The sequence below is a fragment of the Pholcus phalangioides genome, unplaced genomic scaffold (genome assembly GCF_987345545.1).
Source record: "Pholcus phalangioides strain wild (caught in Gottingen) unplaced genomic scaffold, Ppha-v1.0 ptg000008l_1, whole genome shotgun sequence".
NCBI classification, from domain to species: domain Eukaryota; kingdom Metazoa; phylum Arthropoda; class Arachnida; order Araneae; family Pholcidae; genus Pholcus; species Pholcus phalangioides.
The window spans coordinates 57,621,029-57,637,833 of NW_028301601.1; the positions used below are offsets into that span (position 1 = coordinate 57,621,029).

The window sequence follows — 16,805 nt, forward strand, 5'->3', positions numbered from 1 at the left end:
AGTTGAAGAAGCGATTGAAACTGACTTGAGACGGTATAGAAATCGATTTCTGTCAATATTCGAGAATCGTATCTTCATTCGATGGAATTTACTACAGGAGAATTGAAACTCCGTGGAAACCTCCAGGGGAATTTCAGCTGTGAGTGGACCATCGCACACTTCAGCTCCCTCGATTGGCAGGTTGGAAGACATTACACCAGTCCACAATTCCGGCTTGATAACGAAGGAATAATGCGGTTAGAAATATCGCCCGGAGACGGAACCAAACATTCCAGCACATCCGTTTGTTACACCATCGGCATTACAAGGACAAACATCAAACTAGAGCACGTGAATCTCAGATTCAGTATTTCATTGCATAATACCGATGGTCAGATATTGTGTCGCTGGGATGGGGTATTATTGCACGGATCTACAACCAGTTCCCCTCAGATCATGGAGAGAGAAGATTTGATGTCCAAACTGGTTAATGGTACTTTGGTAGTGACCGTTGAAGCGACACATTCCATCTTGTATCAAAGAGACGGAGCTGGCGTTCAGCACTACGGGGAGTTTACTCCGACACTTAAGATGGCAGAAGATTTCAGAAACCTGTGGACGAGTAAGGAAAACGCAGATTACGTCATTTCCGTGGAAGGACAAGACACCCCTGTCCATTCCCTTATCCTTGGCGCGCGTTCGAAAGTATTTGCTGCGATGTTCCAACACGACACACTGGAAAGAAGCACTCAACGCGTGGAAGTGACCGCCTTCAAGAAAGACACGATGGACTCCTTCTTGGAATTCATCTACTCCGGGAGTGTACAGCGCCGCATGGACACCGATCTCGCCTTGGAACTCCTACGAACCAGCGACAAATATGAGGTGAGCGACCTGAAATCATACTGCAGCAACTATCTGATGTCCATTTTGAATGACGAGAACGTTTGTCGATTCCTCGTGAAAGCAGATATTTTCAACGCCGAGAAACTCCGCAGTGAAGCCAAGAAATACCTGTGCGAGAATTTTCTGTCTGCGGTTGATTTCGAGGCTAAACGTTCGATTTTCCAGGACAGACCCGAACTTCTCTTTGACATCGTCAAGGTATTCATCGAAAAAAATGCAGCTGAAAAACTCGAATCAGATGCGCAGGGAGATGGCGGTAACAAGAGACAGCGAAACCAATAATTCCGCGTTGACTTATTTCTGTATATATCGCGTGCCAATTCCGCCGATTTATATTTAAAACACCTGGTATATGATCAGTTTCATCCTATCCTTTTATTCTTCATCCATTTTACGCTTACAAAATAAATCAGTTTTTTTTAGTCATCGTGGTTATTTTATCGTGGTCTGTGTATATTTACATATATGTACAGTAAAAAAACCTGTCTTAATGACCATCCCGTCTCTCACGGCCAAATAATAATTTCACTTGTGTAATAAAAGTATGCATTTCAATCCCCCTTATTAACGGTCACCCCTCCTTTACGGAAGAATTTTTTATCCCCCGTCGGCGTCCGCAAAAGAGGGGTTTTTATTATATTCCATGGATAGAAATGAAATCGTTTTCCAAAAATATGGGAATCGAGTCAAAACGTTGAATATTTAAAGTCGTGATTCGCATTAATGGAATATTTTAACATTAAAATGTATTGTGAGGGATTGAGACTGAAGCGAAACGTATTATATGGCCAGGAATAGGGTACAAAAATTTTATAAAACTTCTTATGTAAATATAACTTGACAAAAATGCAACCAATAAGTTTGACGGTTGTTATTTGCTCGAATGTAACTGATGAGCTTATTTGTTTTTTTTTTTAATTATTGCATTTTTCAAGTTTTATAAAACTTGTTATAGTGTAATTTCGGATTAACTGAGAGACGTGCAAACTGGGTGTTCACAGATAAGACCAGAATGATTTTGTTCTTGTCAACCTCACTCATTGTTATCGTACATTTTTCGATAGCGGACTTAAGCCGGCATCGTACTATAAAAGTTTTGTAAAAGCTCTTTGATAAAACTCGAAAAATCTAACCAATAAGCTTATTTGAGCGAATGTAACTAAGGTGCCAAAAGAAGTCCCTGTTTTTCGATATTTTTCGCCCCGTCCCGGTTTTTAGTTTGCGCAATAAAATATAATTGTTTCCAATGTTTTTCCCAATTTAACTGTTTTAGCTAAGTTAGATATTGTTCCAGGAATTTGTTACTTTACTGTAACATTTTTCCCATGCCAATACTGTACTTGGCCTACCACTCTTATTGCTTATATTGATTATACTGAATGTCAGCAAGGGGCTTACAGAAAATTTCTGTGCCATTCGCTAGTATGAATTCAATTTTGAAATTCTTTGCAGGCAGAAGTTTCAAGAACTGCGGCACTGAGGTCATAGATGATACAGTAAAAAACCCCTCTTAACGGACACCCCTCTTTTACGGACGCATTTTTTTTGTCCCTGCCGGTGTCCACATAAGAGAGGTTTTACTAGGTTTAGAGGGAAACACCAGGCATGGGCCCCGCTTTTGCTCCGATACAGGATATAAGCCCGTTATCTCGTAACGTTGGGGTTGTCTATCTCACGGGAAAGTGTTTTCAGTGTTAATTTAATGATTTCAATAGGTTTAACGTTATCACTTGAGCGCAAAGCACTACCGTGAAAATTCACAATAAAAATATTCCGAGTCCTTGGAACAAATCAATCAATTTTACATTGATTCCTATCAGAACGACGTGGTCCCACGTCACGTCAGAGACGTTGTGAATTCTGACTCGTGGAAATTCTGTTACGTGGGAAGCCCCACGTCACGTTATTCTCACGTCGCAGAATTTCCAAGAATCTGAATTCACAACGCGTCTGACGTGATGTAGGACCACGAAACGTCAGAGTAGTGTGTAGCGACCTTAACGTACTCACCGTCTCGGAGATACAAGTTATCTGTTTTAACTGACGTCCTATCGTGAAAAAAAATAAAAAAAAGGCATAGGTGACAGCTATTGGCTGTTAACGATAATATTGACGTCACAACTTTGCACGCAAATGGCGATTGATTTGGCACTTGGGGTTTCCACAGGGCCGTCTTAAGAGCATCATGGGCCCCTGGGGAAAGCGAATTTTCTGGGACCTCACCTAGCAAATTCTCAAAAATTTGAACTAATTCTCATTATTGTGAGACCCCCGCCTTCTCTTGAGGTCTCCGGATGGGCCCATGCGTTAAGACGGCACTGGGTTTCTAGCGGCCATGAAAAGCTTCATTATTTCCCTTAGGCCAGGATTACACTATAAAGGTTTCATAAGAGTCCATTTATAAAACTTGAAAATGCTACCAATAAGATCGTCGGTTTCATTTTCTAGAATGCAACCAATAAGATTATTGGTTGCATTTTTCAACTTTCATAAAAGAACTTTTCTAATGTAGTCCCGGCCTTAGACATCGATAATACTATCATATTGATTGTGACGATTTCTGACTCAAGGGGAATAATCTTTCGCACTTGATTACACCAGAAGCTACGAGGGCTAATTAGACCGGGACCTACAATTTATTGCCGAATCCGAACGGCAGCCTTTCTTTTTTAATACTCATCGAGAGGTTGGTGCGCTAACCCCTTAATGGGGGACTCAATCTGCGGTAGCAATCTCTTTCTGTGGTCATATCGCCGTTTCTGTTGTACTCCCTGCGTCAGGAAAGTTTCCTGACAAGGACGAACCGGGTATTGAACTCGCGATTCCTCTAAACATCCTTTGGTACTTTAGGCGAGTATCTTACCGACTTGGGCTGCCGCGCCCCAGAAACAAGATTACAGTGTATTTTCCTACGTGTAATAAATTTGTGAAAGGCATCGGAATTACCTCGTGCTTTTCCACGGCTTTCTTTGCTGAGAGGTTGCCATAATTTGCCATAAATAATTTTTTTTCCAAAGATTTACACAAAGATGTGTATACATAACGTTCGGCGGGTAAGATGGCATTCCCTCACGAATCGGTAAAATCCCAATCTGCGTATTTTACGCAGGAAGTTACAAAATTTCCAAGTCAACGAAATATTGTAATTCTTTTATAAATTTTTATTAATATATTTTATTACTGTTTATATCCGTCGACAACCAACGTTGTTTTTTTTTATAATATGCAATAAAATACATTGAATTTATTGTATATTTGATGTTACCAACTGCTACTTAACCGTATATGCACCTCGCACGCGTTCCTGTGTGGAATATTTAACGAATTGGTACATTCCGGAACGTGTGTGTTCTGAGTGTTGGTGCTGTCTACGTATTTATGTTTTCAGAGTAGTGCTTGCTTTGTGTCGCTGGAGCATATACAGTCAAACCTCGCTAGTGCGTCACCCGGTTAACACGTCACTCCGCTTACCGAGTCGCTTTTTGGAAGTCCCAATTGTCCTCAGGCAGGAATTAGCACAGCTATGGCTTACTCTGTTTAACGAGTCACTCCGCTTACTAAGTCATATTTTTGCTCTCCCGAGAGTGACTCATTAACGAGGTTTGACTATATCTGTCTTCTATATTTTGAAATGAATCTGACAAATGCTTCAGGTTTTTATAAGCATCATGTTTGCTCTCTGCGGAGAGACTTTTTCTTGTGGGGCACTGAATGTTGTTTTTGCTACTGTAATATTTTCGAATACCTGATTTTTTTTACGTTGAGTATGTGCGCAACTTCGTTACATTTTCCCAAGGCAAACATAAGCAGATGACGCTACCAACACTGTATTTATCGCCTGTAGTGCATTGGCATCCACAAACGGCATATTCCACAACTTTCTATTGTCCCTTATCACCACTCGCTAGACTATGCCAACTTACGAAGGTTTTAACAACTGGATGTTGCGAAGATATATTTTGGAAACAGAGAAAATTCAACTGCCCCTGCGGGGAATCGAACCCACGTCCTTTCACTTTCCGGGTGAACGCCCTAGACCACTAGACTACAGAGGCACAGAGTCTCTAAATCTTTCCTTGGAGCTCGTGTACACTGAAAGGGACCGTACATGGACGGCCGGACCGGACTCATGCCAAGCTCACAACTGCTGACGCTGCCACCAGATGGCGACTTACACAAGGATGACGTCACTCTCCGCTATCATACGAAGGTTTTAACAACTGGATGTTGCGAAGATATATTTTGGAAACAGAGAAAAACCCGGAAAGTGAAAGGACGTGGGTTCGATTCCCCGCAGGGGCAGTTGAATTTTCTCTGTTTCCAAAATATATCTTCGCAACATCCAGTTGTTAAAACCTTCGTATGATAGCGGAGAGTGACGTCATCCTTGTGTATGCCAACTTATGCCAAATATGAAAAACCGTTGAATTCTGAAAGAAAAGAAAAACACTTAATAGGTTCTAATTCGAATATTTTCTACTATGTAACTTTATTAACGCCGTGATGGTTTTGGTAGCGCAAGTAATTTATGTAATAATTTATGCAGCTCATTAGGCTTACCCGACGGTACCGTAGCTACAAATTGCTTGCCATTGCAGGCTGCTGAATAGCTGAATAATTTTTGCTTTTGTAAGAAAAGCAGCCATGAACAAATGCCAATTAGTTTTTACGTTAAAAATTCGTAGCTTTTAAAAATGCACCCCAATGTACGGTAGATCGCTTACTCTCCTTGACGTTAATTCTAGAGGCGTGATTCCAATTACACAAAAGATCCAAGTAACGTGTAGACCTCAAATACGTCATTCGTTTTGCAAAGGGTTGTATATAGTTATTAAAATAAAATGAAACTTTTCTATATTTGGTCAGCTTGCCCTAAAAATACGAATTTTTGTTGAAAAACGAAAGTTGTTGCTTTGTCTCGTCTGAAGCCAACAACAAAAGTTTCACGTTTTCCTGGTGCAATATTTGCTGAGATATTTCAATTTAAAATCCGAGGGAAGCTGAGAGAGAACAACATAAACTAACGGACAAGCGCATTATGCGGTTTTCCCTCACGTTTTTGAATCCACATAACTCGGCGAATATGATGTATGTTTAAGAATGACGTATGTATCTGAGGTCTTCTTGTTATTTGAAAAATATTTCTGATTGAAAGTATGCCTCTAGGATTAATTGGTCGCCAATAATTAGCGGCGAGGGAAATCAGCCATCACCTTGTATTTAGCACTCAAAAGAAATTAGTGGGGAAAAATGTCCCTTCTTAATTTCAAAACATTTGACTATATCAAATTAATTAAATAATTATGTATAATATCTACGAGAGGATACTTCACTGTCCAATAAAAATTATTCCCTCATCATACTAAAGTGACTCTTGGCACTAGTGACCCACAATACAACCCTAGACCACTCAAGTGACTCACGGCACACTCCAAGACGACTTAACAGACCCGCGGTACTTTCCCAGATCACTTGAGTGGAACGCGGCACATTCGCGGATCACTTATGTGGCCTGCGGCACGTTTGCAAAACCAATGACGTGGCCCGCACTCTCTAAAAGGTTGGTCAATGATGATAATTAATTAAATAATATTGTGTTTTAATAGTATATTACATTAAAATATGAATGTAAATTATATTTAATAGTATATTACAATTAAAAGAATTAAAAAAAAACCAATATGGAACATTGTTTTTGGAGAGCAGGGTGTCCTATAAAATTCGTAAATAGTTTAAAAATTGAAAAATTTGCTATATTTGAATATGGTTTGCGGTAAAAGTCATTCATACGTTTTACATACAATATGTCCACTTTTCCATGATGAACACCGGTTCTAAATCTTCTTTTTGCCGGTCCACGAAATCATTCACCTAATTTCACGGTCTGAATATAGAAAAGGGTTTCCATTGTTTATGAATCGTGTTATAACAAATATGACCACAAATGCAAATATTTGTCATGTCCAACTTTTTTTCCCTGTTTAGTACATTTTGATTCACTTGCAGACTTCCTATAGAGCTTTACTTCCCAACAGGTGTTATTTATTCGTAAAAATCGGTGATTTCACCGATGATTTCTAATATTTTCGGTAAATTAAATACAGCGTATTAATACACTATACCTGAAGAACTAGGCAAGGCCCTGGGCTCTGTCCCGCGATGATACACTATACCTTTGATTTCTATTGTTTAATACTGCAATTCAATTCAAATACACACACATCGTCTGTAATGGGATGCGAATCTGCAAACGCAGATCGACCCAAGGGCGATTTATTCAGTCTTTATCTATCTTAAACAGAAACTTCCACATATCAAATACTTATAATGAACAACCAATTGCGTTTAAAACAGCAGAGTATACAAGCAATTCACAGAAAACAATTCAAGTCGTCACCTGAATATTACTGATCTCATCCATCACTGTGTTGACCGATTTTTGAATCGATCAACCTTTTGTATCCGTTTTTTGCCTTTTAATCATCAATCCCTTGACGATGTCACAGAGCAGTTGCGGTTGTGCCGTGAAAATCGAGCGCTGAGATTCGAAAAACTCGTATGAAAGATTCTCGCAGAAGTATCCAAGGGCGTAACCACGAAGTTTCTCGGCGTTATATAAATCCGAGCTCACGAGGACTTTACAAACGTTCTCATCATTCACGTGAGGTATCAAATAATTTGTGCAGTACAATTTCAAGTCATGCAGTAGGTATTTGTCGCTCGCTCGTAAAAGTTCCAAGGCGACATGGAAACTCATGTAGTCTACACTTCCAGAGTAGATGAATTCCATCAAGGAGTCCGTCGTGTTCTTTTCGAAGTCGGTGATTTCCACACGGCGGCGATTGTCTTCGTCTATCACGTGATCTTTGAACATTACTGCGAAAACTTTCGAACGTGCACCGAGTACAACGGAATGAACGTGGATGTCATGTTCTCCCACAGAGATCACGGAGTCTGCATTATCTTTGCTGATCCACAGATTTCGCAAGTCGCCGATCACTTTCATCATCGGAGAAATTTGGGTGCACCGATAATTGCAACTTTTCCCCGTAATTCGAACCAAGCAATAAGTCACTTCCAGACACACCACCAAAACGTCGTTGATCAATTTCGATTCTAAGCTTTTCGCCTTAACAGTTTTGTGGTAATTGTAGCTTCTGAGTGTGAAAGTGTCCCACTCGTTGGACTTCTTACTGAACAAGACCCCGTCATCAGAATTACGTAACGAAATATCGGATCGGAATTTCAAACCTTTCTTTTCGGTGCTCATGAAGACGGAACAAGAAACGTACCCTTTGGAATTTTCCGATTCCCCTCCACGAAATATTTCCAAATACCATTCCGTTCCCTCTTCCTCTAGAAGGAACGTTTCACTCTTATGAGGTTTCCCAACCTTCGTGTCGAGTGAGCTGAAACGGTGGATGGTCCACGTACATTTGAAATTCCCTTGGACGCTCTCAGATACACTCAACTTCGGAGCCATTAGAAAAGTTTGCGTTGTTCATACGAATGACAAAAAAAAAATAACGTATTTGACGAGACATCACGAGCAGAAGATAATGTTGCTTAGTAAACAGAGATAATTAAATATCTATACCATGATAAATCCTTCTCCATGTGTAAACATGATTATTAAGTTCTTATCAGAGAATTGGAATTAATATAAAAAAAAATGGCGCCACACAACAAAAGCACTTTCCAGCAGAATCATTAGAAAATTAGCGGGATCGAAATAATTGCATCCCTCAAAATAGAATCATTATGAAATGAAATATATAACTTAATTTATGTTATATTGAATTATACTACCGAGAATATTTTCGCGGTTGAGGTTAATTAATTAAAACAGGAAAATATACGGAGAAAAATGAGACTAATGAGATTAGACTCTCTTCTGGAATCTTTTTATCACGATATTTATTTTTTCAAGAATTATTATTTAGGAATCTGTCATTTTGGTATCATTTTGCATGTTTTAGCAGTTATTTGAACTGCCAAGTTTGACATACGAAAGCAAATAAACTTACAGTGACAGTACGACTGATGTTGGGTCCTGCGTCATCATGTCAGCTAAGCCAGTTAGCTACCGTTCTTCCGAAAATTCAAGTCCGACCCTATGCACTATAGTGACCAGTTCTTCTACACTTACTACATGATATCATTTCTTCATAGTCTGACTAAAACATGAACAAAATACTAATTGCCGAGTATACCGGGTGATTCAGAAAAGATGGGAAAAACTTTAAGAGGTGATAGCGCACACCAATACAAACAACTGTCACCAAAGAATGAATGGTCTAACATGAAACGCAAACGCTCCAGCGTTTCGAAACGGCCGCTCCGCAAACGTTGGAACGTCATTCCTGTTGAAATTTATCGGGAGAGAAAGAACACCACGCATGCAAATGTAACCTGGGGAAGAAGAAGAAACCGTATGCAAATCTCGCGCCACAGTGAATAAAGTGCGCTATTATCCCGTACGTTACAACTGTTAGAACGGTTGTACGCTGGAATAACTTGACAGGGCTGGCGTCCGCGCTTTTTATTCACTGTGACGCAGATTTACACACGGTTTCTTCTTCCCCAGGTTACATTTACATGCATGGTGTTCTTTTTCTCCCGATAAATTTCAACACGAATACAGTTTTAACGTCTGCGGAGCGGCCGTTTCGAAACGCGCTTGCGTTTCATGTTAAACTATTCATTCTTTGATGATAGTTGTTTTGTATTGGTGTGTACTATCACCTCTTAACGTTTTTCCTATCTTTTCTGAATCACCCTGTACGTGCAAATGGTTTCCAGCCAGATAATTACAAATAAAAGTACGAACGATGAAATCTGCTCACGTTTTCCATGTTTTTTTGGAATAGTTAGCAAAATTGATAGCAGATGGCAGGAGCTACACATAACAAGCATTCCACAGGCACAAACTTTACGTTAGGTTCACTACACGTACACGTAGATTCCAACAAGTACCAATTCGTTAGAAGTTGCGCAGAGGAATGAATATGTGCGAGGTGCATGTGAATACGGCCCTAAGTCTGACATTTGATTTCTGTCACTTTTCTCATTTTGTTCCTACTTCTTAAATTAATTGTTTGACAATTTCGCAAAGCAGCTCCGGCCGCGCCGTGAAAATCGATTGTTGAGCTTCGAAACTTTCTTGCGACATATTCTGAGAGAAGTATTTCATGGCTCTGGCCCGCAGTTCGTCAGCGTTACAAATGTCAGCGCTCACGAGAACTCGACAGACATTCTCATCGTTCAGATGGCACATCAAGTAATTGCTGCAGTACGATTTCAAGTCACTCACCTCATACTTGTCACCGGCTCGTAAGAGTTCCAGAGCTTGTTCGAGATCCATTCCACGAACGGTTCCCGAATAGACGAATTCCATCAATGACTCGATCGTGTGTTCTTCGAAGTCCGTCACTTTCACTCGGCGAGTTTTTTTCTCCAGTGTATCGTGCCTGAACATGGCCGCGAAAACTTTAGAACGTGCAGCAAGTACGGCCAAATGAATAGGAAAATCTTTTTCCTGCACGGAGATGGTGCAATCTGCATTTTCTTTCTTAGCCATCAGATTTCGAAGGTCGTCCACCACACTCACCATCGAAGTGGTTTCCGCTCTAAAATACGTTTCGTCGCCATCTGCGACGTGAGTCATGCAGTAAACGACTTCCAGTTCAACCACCAAAACGTCATTTATTAACTTGGACATCAGAGCTGTTTCCTCGATGTTCGCAGCGCAAAATTCTTTGGTGTAGATTAAAATGTCCCATTTATCCGATTCCGAATGGAAAAAGGCTTCGCCATCGGTGTTCCGAAATGAAACATAGTACTTGTAGTTTATGTTTCCCATCAAGCATTTCATATAGATGTTGAACGGAATGTACCTTTCTAGATTTCTAGCATTTGAGGAAGAAGAAGCAAATGATAACCTAAATTCGATACGCTGATCATCGAGCTCGAATATTTCACTTTGGTGACATTTACCTGTCTGCGAATACATCGCGCTGAAACGTTCGATTTTCCAAGTACAGTTGAAATTCCCCTGAACGCTTCCGGAAACCCACAATGTGTCACGAGTCGAAGCCATTTTGATATCGACATTCACTCAAATAATCCTATGAAAAATATTACGAAAGCTGCGGAAAACTGCCACGCGTGTGCTATCTATACCACCCGAAGTGATAATAATGCACTTCGGTTTCTGTTAAACTATTGATAATTATTCTAAACCCCCCCAAAAAAAACCAATGTTTATCTGTAAAAACAAATGCTGAACAAAATTTGTTTCTGAAGTAACTTTTATCGAAACAAGAGTCCGATTAGGAGATATCATTGGAGAGCAAACACCGATCTCGCTATCTAATTGATTTCGTTCCCTGCCGATAGAAATGATCTATCAAATGTTTCAAAATCGAGATTTTTATTTATTTTTAACTGCATCTTAGTTCCGGAAAAATATAAATTCCTCAAGAACAAATTCAGTTATCTTATGGCACGATACCCGTAGAATTTCACTGAAGGAGTTCAGACCATGGGAGAATTTCAGAATATCAAATCAAACTTTACCAGATCCAATCAAATCCATACTCCGTTGGGAAATCTGCCTGTCGTGGCCTTTGTCTTTGCAAAACCTTTATTTCCCACTATAAGTAATTACAAATCATCGTTTATTTTATGATCCACAGTGGCATATAGTTTGTAAACGCGAATTTCTCTTCTTTGAGAAAAATATCGTATAGCTCACAGAGAGAGCGGTGTATAATCCGCATGCGAAAATCCTATTCATCAATAATGAACTAATTCATAAGGAATTGAGGAGGTTGTGTTGGTTGACGTTTTTGTGAGAAAAGATGTCGGTTTCTTTCACTTCACGCCATCTACATACGGTTAACACGTCGCAAAAGCGAGGGACTGAGTTCTCAGTCTCGTCTTGACTCGTATATAACACTTATTCTTCAGCTGCCGAAACTTGCCGAGTTTTGAAACGAGGAGAAAGAAATGGCGCGTTTGATATATTTTATCCACCTTCTCTTTCTTCCCTTCTTTGTCCAAGGCCCGGATTACGCTATAAAAGTTTGATAAAATCTCTTTTATAAAAGGTGACAAATGCAACCACTTAGCTTATCGGTTACATTTGGTAGAATGCAACCAATAAGCGTGCTGGTTTCATAAACGGTTTTCTTCAAAACGGCCTCTTCCAATAATTATGAAATAATTTCTCTCATTAACACTAAAATCACTTGTAATTGTGAAATTATTTCTAATCGATGCTAAAATTATTTCTCTCATGAGTTGAGTGTGAAACGTGCTCTAAAATTTGAATCGAAATAACTTCACCAATTCTGGAACACATTTTTGCATTGAGATTGCCCTTTCAGCATTGCTATAAGTTCTGTAAATATGAAGCGTTTTCGTAGTTCGAAAATCGCTGCAAAAATCTTCGAAGGCTACAAGCGGTCCGCGGGTCAAGCGTTGGCGACCCCTGACCTATAATCTGTATTAGAGCTCAACTCATTACATCGTAACACTCCAGCAAATATTGCGCGAAGTCTTTCTTTCTTTCCAATCGAGCGCAACTCAGGTCTATCGCCATCTATGGGCAATTTACTACCTAGTTACTTGTGCCGGAAGTGTAAGCACCTAACAGTCTGAGCGTGTATCTATAGTGTTGTGTCTGTTTTTTTTCAGTGCTGCCATCTGTATTTCAGAAGTGAAATGACTGAATTAGATTTGTAGGTCTGTTGCTTTCTTTGGCGAGATTTTTTTGAAGGGGGGGGGGGGGGTCGAAATAGGGTCGAATTCGCTCCTCGAAGTTAGGAACCACAGAAAACCAACTTCAGCCGACCTCCACTGTGTCGACGGTGGAGTTCTTGATAGATGCAAACCCAAGGAAAAAAACTATACACACAATAATTTAAATTTATAACAGAAAAAAAGATTTTGTGTATACGAATATCAACCGCTAAAATCAGTGGTAACGTCTGCCGAATTCTCGTGAGCGCGGACGTTTTCAACGCTGTAAAACTCCGCAGGCGAGATATGAAATATCTGGGCGAGAAAAAATCGGCAGCTTTTTTCGAAGAGCATCGTGAGATTTACATTGGTAGGCCTCAATTGCTTTTCGATATCGTTCAGGAATTGCTTAAAATATAACGTCCAATATGAACCGAGAATCCAGAACAATGTATTTCGCCGATTAAGCTTGCGTGATCGGGGGGCATTGTGTTGATTACGCCATTTGTTATATTTTCTTATTCATGGTCCATGAATATCATTTGTGTTGTTTATTACCATGCCTTATAACATTTAAGGTAGTTTAGAATCGATATGTTTCCATCATAAATTTGTGTTTCTTCGCATGCGGAATATGAATAAAAATTCTGTTTTGCTTGCTCAACGTTCATGTAACTTATTGTCTGCTCTTCAATGTTAAATTTAGTAAATAGTGACTTGCAACCATTTTCACAACTTCAGCAGCAATATGTTTGAGACGTCTAGATATTATTAGGATAAAGACAGTCACGTCTGATGTTAAACGTTAAATTATAAGGCTTTTAATATTAATTTTCGAATTAAAAAATGGTGCGAAACTTCAGGGTGGGCACCATGACCAATAAAAGATCGACATTGGTGCCTACAGGCCCGTCATTTGGGGGGGGGGGGCAACTTTTGAAAATACCGTATATACTCGTGTATAAGCCGACTCCCCAACTTCAGGACCACCAAAATCACAATAAATTGAAAATCCGTGTATAAGCCGACTCCAAAAACTCCATGCATTTCAGAGAAAAAAATTTCTTATATTTTCATGCGAAATGAATAGCTTACGGAAATTTACATTAGAAAATGTGATTGAAACTTTTTAATCCGTCTCCAAGCTCATCGTAATCCATCAGATCATCATAGGGTGTGCGGCATCTTCGTTTTTTTCCCTCATCTGGGCTGTCATCGCCATTGTCACTTTAAAAGAGGATATCATCTTCAGTTCCGTCCATCGCATTGCTGATGCAACACGTTTTGAAGAAGGATCGGATGATAATTTCGGCGGAAACAGAATTCCACGCCTCATGTATCCATTGGCACACCAGGCCAATGTTAAGTTTCTTCAAGGCACCACTTTTTTGTAGTTGCTCTATCTTTGGGAGGCTTGTTAATGCTCACATCTAAGGCTGTACAATCAACGTTAGCCACCAGCAGCCAATGATGTTTTCGATTTCTTTGCCTCGGCTTTGATATTATCAGTTCCATGGGCGGAGATACGCCCCCCCCCCCCCAGCGTCAAAAGTGGAGTCGACTGATCTAATGTATATATGCATATATGAATTGTCATCATCATCTTGCCCCCCAGCAATAATGACCGTGCCCCCCCCCCCACACTTCCAAGTCTATCTCCGCCTATGATCAGTTCTGTGGGGTTTGAACGTATCTCACACCGATAATGCCGGTTTCTCGAACACTGTTACAAAAATGGCTACTGATTGCAGGGGTCGATTTTTTCTCATAAAAAAACTGACCCGAGTATAAGCCGGACCCCTTCCCTCCCCCCCACTCTGGGAACGAACTTTTCCACAAAAAAACTCGGCTTATACACGAGTATATACGGTACACTAAAAATGATATACACTGCTGGCCACCCAAATTGCAACACCAAGAAAGACAAGAGATATCGCAACAATATTTATTTTGTAGATAACATGTTGACCAAGCATCAAATGATTAAATTTATAGGCTTCTGTGAAGTGTGGTTCCTGCCAAAATCAGTAGCCAGAGTAGCCGCCATTGTTGGAGATCACCGCTGCCACACGCCTCGGCATTGATTCAAAGAGACTTCGGATGTGTTCTTGGGGTACAGCAGACCAAGCAGCTTCCACGCGTTGCCAAAGTTGATCTGGTGTGGCAGCTGGGGATGTAATCTGGGTCAATCGTTGAGCAACCATGGACCACATGTTTTCTATCGGCGAAAGATCCGGAGAGCGAGCTGGCCAGGGAAGCAATTCAATCTAGCGATTGACGAAGAACCTTTGGACAATGCGTGCCACGTGTGGTCGCGCATTATCCTGTTGAAATATGGCTGTGGGCAAGCCCTGAAGGTAAGGAAGGACAACTGGCTCCAACACCTCGGAGATGTAGCGCTGGCTTTTTAAAGTACCGGCAATGCGTACTAGAGGAGTGCGAGAGTGATATCCAATACCGCCCCATACCATAATACCCGGTGCAGGACCAGTGTGGCGGTGCATAACGCAGCTGTTCAGCATCCTCTCTCCACGGTGTCTCCAGACTCGAATCCGACCATCGTGGTGTTGCAGACAGAAGCGTGACTCGTCAGTAAAGACAATTTCATTCCATTGTGCCGTCCACATCCTTCTTTCATCGCACCATTGGCGGCGGAGACGTCTGTGGTTCTGCGTCAAGGGTAGACGAAGCAATGGACGTCTTGCGGACAGACCACTCTGCTGTAAACGGCGTCGAATGGTACGCGCAGACACTGGATGATGCGGTACAGTACAGACTGAATGTGCTGTGCTATGGTTCGTGATGTGACTGAGCGATCCGTCACTGCCATACGCCTGTCATCACGTGAAGTGGTGCACTGAGGTGGATGCGATCGAACACGTCGGTCCGTCGTACCCTCCTGCATCCAACGATCACATATCCGCATTACAGTTGTTTGGTTTCGTCCAACACGACTACCGATTTCCCTGAAAGATAATCCACAATCTCGGTAGGCCACTATCCTTCCTCTGTCGAACTCGGATACTTGATCAAAAGATGATCGCTGTTTTCTACGAGGCATAATTGATCGTTTTTTTGAAAAAACCACAAGATCATTTGATCATTTTTGTCGCACCACGGTCATTTTCTGCACACGAGGGCTAATTAGACCGGGACCTACAATTTATTGCCGATTCCGAACGGCAGGCTTGTTTTTTATACTCGTCGAGAGGTTGGTGCGCTAACCCCTCGATGGGGGACTCCCTGCGGTAGCAATTAAAAACCACAAGAAAAACACAATTGCCGTACTTCAAATCGTCGAAATCTCCAAGCCTTAAATAGCGCTTTGAAGTGGCGCCACAGGCGCGCGTGATGTGCTTCTGCGCTGAAATTCTAATCATTTGCATATCTCACCACCGCTAATGCATGTTGTAAATTTCATATTATTTGCATGCTTCCTTCAGGGTGTTGCATTTACGGTGGCCAGCAGTGTATATATACATACATTGAGTACGTTTGCTTTTCCCCCCCTCCTAGAAAAAGTTGGAATGACGACTCTGGGTGCCTATAAATTATCGCTGGGTGATTGCAGTTCGAGGAAAACAATTTAATAAAAGGTTTTCAAAATTTATGTAGACATTTTAAGAATTTATGTACCGTTAAAAAAAAGTGGGTGGGGGGATTTATTTGGACTGTTTTTACCTGGAACAAGTTCTCAACTAGAATTTCGTCGCCCCCCCCCCCTCCACTGTAAAATCAGGTAACTTTATAATTACATACAAATATGTTAAAGTGTGAAAAATCGTCTACAAAATCGTTTCTATATTTTTTTTTTATACCGTTCAAATCATTCATCGAGATGAAAACATGTATATCCAATTAATAATAAATACGCAATAATTTTTAGTACAGAGATATCAGTAACGGAAATTCACACGCGACACTTTTTCTTTCACACTTTGTGGTTCTACGTGGACGCAAACTAAAAACAAATTAAGCATACTAAAGAAAAAAAACGATTTCTTCTGAAATTTGTGCGTTATAGAGGAAAATAAATTTGTTTTAATAAGAGTGCTGAAATTAATGAAATCTTTGTTTTAAAATTGGTTCGGAAATCTCACATTTTCATGAAAAAAATCATATGTTGACAATGGACGTTGAAAGGTCACACTCTGTTTCTTCATCCAACGCAATCA

General features: G+C 40.5%; 2 protein-coding genes and 1 non-coding gene across 3 annotated transcripts; all 3 read right to left on the reverse strand.

Moving 5' to 3' along the window:
- Window positions 1-4,866: 4,866 nt before the first annotated feature.
- TRNAS-GGA (transfer RNA serine (anticodon GGA)) lies at window positions 4,867-4,940 on the reverse strand. Its single transcript has one exon. It is a non-coding gene; the product is annotated as a tRNA-Ser (tRNA).
- Window positions 4,941-7,333: 2,393 nt separating this feature from the next.
- Window positions 7,334-8,368, reverse strand: LOC149084597 (speckle-type POZ protein-like). The gene has a single exon (XM_089235339.1). It carries the CDS (start codon window positions 8,366-8,368, stop codon window positions 7,334-7,336), a length of 1,035 nt encoding a protein of 344 aa, XP_089091465.1.
- Window positions 8,369-9,655: 1,287 nt separating this feature from the next.
- On the reverse strand, window positions 9,656-11,015 carry LOC149084598 (speckle-type POZ protein-like). The gene has a single exon (XM_089235507.1). It carries the CDS (start codon window positions 10,982-10,984, stop codon window positions 9,971-9,973), a length of 1,014 nt encoding a protein of 337 aa, XP_089091633.1. The 5' UTR covers window positions 10,985-11,015; the 3' UTR covers window positions 9,656-9,970.
- Window positions 11,016-16,805: the final 5,790 nt, after the last annotated feature.

Coding starts and splice junctions, on each gene's coding strand:
- LOC149084597 (XM_089235339.1), bottom strand. CDS start 8,368: ATGGCTCCGAAGTTGAGTGTATCTGAGAGCGTCCAAGGGAATTTCAAA.
- LOC149084598 (XM_089235507.1), bottom strand. CDS start 10,984: ATGGCTTCGACTCGTGACACATTGTGGGTTTCCGGAAGCGTTCAGGGG.